This window comes from Elephantulus edwardii, unplaced genomic scaffold, assembly GCF_000299155.1.
Source record: "Elephantulus edwardii isolate Elephantulus edwardi_28Jun2011 unplaced genomic scaffold, EleEdw1.0 scaffold00395, whole genome shotgun sequence".
Lineage (NCBI taxonomy): Eukaryota > Metazoa > Chordata > Mammalia > Macroscelidea > Macroscelididae > Elephantulus > Elephantulus edwardii.
Genome location: NW_006400145.1, coordinates 673,029 through 676,721, shown reverse-complemented (window position 1 = coordinate 676,721; position 3,693 = coordinate 673,029). Strand labels below are relative to the sequence as shown.

At 40.7% G+C, this 3,693-nt stretch overlaps 1 protein-coding gene across 1 annotated transcript in view; it reads right to left on the bottom strand.

Annotated features, from left to right (window-relative positions):
• LOC102850989 (60S ribosomal protein L39-like) overlaps nt 1–351 on the bottom strand; it is a 1,102-nt gene extending 751 nt beyond the window's left edge. Inside the window, exon 1 of the mRNA XM_006902354.1 lies at nt 209–351. Within this exon, the coding sequence (XP_006902416.1) occupies nt 209–351 (143 nt within the window). The remainder of the gene's footprint in view (nt 1–208) is intronic.
• Between the last annotated feature and the right edge of the window lie 3,342 nt (nt 352–3,693).

The following is a 3,693-nucleotide window of genomic DNA, read 5'->3' as shown; positions in this document are numbered from 1 at the left end:
ACCATAGATTATATATAAATTATATATATATTTATATATTTTAAACATGGGTGCATAAAAACCACATTCATTCTGTGGGAAATGATCAGATTGTGACATAATTTTGAACCTGATATGGTAGCAGGTCAGTTAACTTGACATAGTGCAAAGCTAATGAGCTGAGGTTGTGCGTGCTAGCATCACGTGTGCAGCTCCTTAGAAAGCCAGCTTGGTTCTCCTGTGACTCCTCTTGGAGAGGTACCTGGTTTTATTGACAGTTTTTGTTTGACTCCACTGAGGAATGGGACTGTTCTGCTTTTGATTTTTTTTGACCAGGAACCCCTTGATCCTGAAAGTCTTATGAGAAGACATAGTGAAGACAAAACGGGGCCACAAGATGTGCTTTTACAAGGACTGATACCTCCTGATGGCAGCCTTGACATGCAAAGATTACCCCCCAACATTGTGGGGAAAGGTCTGCACAAATAGGCCAATACTAATTATTATAATTAATGGAGGAAAATTTTGAAGTTGTTAAGAATTTAGTTTTAGTTGGATCCATAACCAAAGCATGCAACCAGCAAATCAAAGTATATATTAAATTAGGCAAATCTGCTGCAAAAGATCTCTTCAAAAGGTTAAAACACAAACATGTATGTCACTTTGAAGACTACAGTGTTACTTTCTCAAGCCATGGTATGTATTTTCAACTGTTTTATAGACATGCAAAAACAGACATTGAATAAAGACACCAAAACAGAATTAATGCTTTTACATTATGTTTTGTTGTTGTGTGCTATTGAATTGAAACTGAGTCATAGCTGACCCTCCAGCAGGTTTTCATGGGCAATAAACCACAAAGGAGGAGACTTCCCATCCTGGATTTGAACCATGTGCCTTTGGGATTGCAGTACTGCTTCTTACTGCTAGGCCACCAGAGCACTCTTTTAAATTATAGTGCTGGAGTATAGGAAATACGTTCTAGAATTTTCCAGAAGGATGAACAAATCTATCTGGGAAGAAATACAGCCAGAACATTCCTTAGAAGCAAGGACAGTAAGACTTTGTACTCACTCACTTTGAACACGTTATCAGGAGGGGCCAGTCCCTAAACAGGGACATTATACTTGACAGAAGGTCAGAGAAAAAAAGGAAGACTCTTAATAAGAGAGATGAACTCAGTGGCTGAAACCATGGACTCAAACAGCAACAAAGTGAGGATGGGATGGGACTTAGTGATTTTTCTTTCAATTGTACAGAGAGAGGATCATTGTGAGTGAAAACTAGCTTGATAGCACCTAACAGCAGCAGTATTACATGTTTGCTATCGTTTCAATTAAGAATGAGTAAAAGACCAATGTCTTTGTAAACCTTCACTAAAATCACAATAATTTTTTAAAAATTTGTTATGATTTGAATCCTAGCTGTCTGACTCCCTGATTTATTCTTTCCTTTTTTGTTGTTGTTGTTATGTGCCGTCTAGTCGCTTGCGACTCATAGCAACCCTATGTACAACAGCTCTAAACTCTGCTCTGTCCTGTGCCAATCTCATTGCCTTCGACACACTCATCCCGATTGCCCCAGTCACCAAATCAATCCATCTCCCAGAGGGCCTTCCCCTCCTGCACCTGCCCTCCACCCTCCTAAGCATGATGTCCCTCTCCAAGGACCGGTCTCTCCTTACAACATGACCAAAGTATGTCAGATGAAGCCTCCGAATCCTTACCTCCAAGGAGCAGCTCGGTTTAACCCTCTCCAGGTTGAATCTGTTTGTTCTCTTAGCAGTCCATGGCACCTTCAGCACTCTTCTCCAACACCAAAGCTCAAAAGCATCAATTCTCCTTCTATCCTCCTTGGTCATTGTCCAGCTCTCTGATGCATAACAAGTGATTGCAAAGACCGTGGCCTGTACCAGACGCACCTTTGTTTCCAGAGACACACCGTTGCTCTTGAGTACTTTAGAGAGGTCCCTAAGAGCAGACTTTCCCATGGCAATACGTCTTTTAATTTTCTGACTGCTGGTGCCAAGAGTGTTGATTGTGGAGCCAAGCAAACTAAAGCTGTGAACAATCTCAATCTCTTCACCATCTACGCTGATGCTACCAATTGGTCCAGTGGTGAGAATCTTTGTCTTCTTGACATTGAGCCTCAGTCCATATTGAAGGCTGCAGTCCCTGACTCTCAGCAGCAAGCGCTTCAGGTCCTCCTCAATTTCAGCAAGCAGGGTTGTGTCATCTGCATAATGTAGATTGTTTATGGATCTTCCACCAATCCTGATGCCACATTTCTCCTAATAGAGCCCAGCCTCCTGGATGATCTGTTCTGCATACAGGTTGAAAAGGTATGGAGACAGAACACATCCCTGGTGTACACCCTTCCCAATTTTGAACCATGCAGTGTTTCCTTGCTCTGTTCTGACAACTGCCTCTTGGTTCAAGATCATTAGCATGATCAAGTGTTCTGGGATTCCCATTCTTCTCAGAGTCAGCCACAGTTTGTTATGATCCACACAGTCAAATGCCTTTGCATAGTCTGTGCTTTCAGCCAAGATCCATCTAATATTAGCTACAATATCCCTAGTAATACGACCCCTTCTAAACCCAGCCTGGACTTCTGGCAGTTCTCTGCTGATGTGCTGTTCCAGTTGTTTTTGGATAATCTTCAGTAGAATCTTGCTTACATGTGAAATCAATGATATTGTTCTGTAGTTTGTACACTCTATTGGGTCACCTTTCTTTAGAATGAGAACAAATATAGATCTCTTCCAGTCAGTCGGCCAAGTGATTTTTCTCCAGATTTCTTGACACGACTTGGTGAACAAGTCCAAGGCAGCATCTGTTAGCTGAAATATGTCAATTGGTATGCCATCTATTCCTGGGGCCTTACTTTTTGCTATTTCTTTCAAAGCAGCTTGAACTTCTTCCTTCATCACCATAGGCTCTTGCTCTTATGTTGTTTTGTTAAATTCTTCTGTATCTGCCAATTCCTTTCGATACAATGACTCAGTATATTCTTTCTATCTTCTTTTGATACCTCCTGGATCATTTAATATTCTGCCTAAAGAATCCTTGATTATAGCAACTCGAGGTTTGAATTTGTTCTTCAGTTCCTTGAGCTTAAGAAATGCTGAGCAAGTTCGACCCTTTTGGTTTTCTGACTCCAACTCCTTGCACATTTCATTGTAATGTTTTGCTTTGTCATTCCGAGCTGCCTTTTGCAATCTTCTGTTCAGCTCTTTAATATCTTGAGTTCTTCCTTGTGCTTTGGCTTCTCTGCACTCCAGTGCAATATTCAGAGTTTCTTCTTACATCCATTTTGGTCTTTTCTTCCTCTTCTGTCTTTTTAATGAACGTTTGCACTCTTCTTGGGTACATTTTATTTTTTAAAGTTTTCTACCAGTTTATTTCTGACTTGTATTTTCAATCACTAAGTTGATCTAAATGAAGTAAAAATATGCTTGATTCCCTATTTGACTGTGACTACTTTGACACACAGTCTTTTGGAAACATTGGAGGGGTACCAGGTTTATGATAGCTTAAACTCATTCTCACTCCCAACTCATTCATTGCTGCTGAGTTAGAATCAACTCTTAAGACTCTCCAGTAGATTTTCAGAGGCTGCAAATCACATGAGAGGAGATTGTCCATTTTTCTCCCAAGGTGATTCAAACTTCTGACCTTAAGTTTGGCAGGGCAACTTCTTACCCACTGGGCC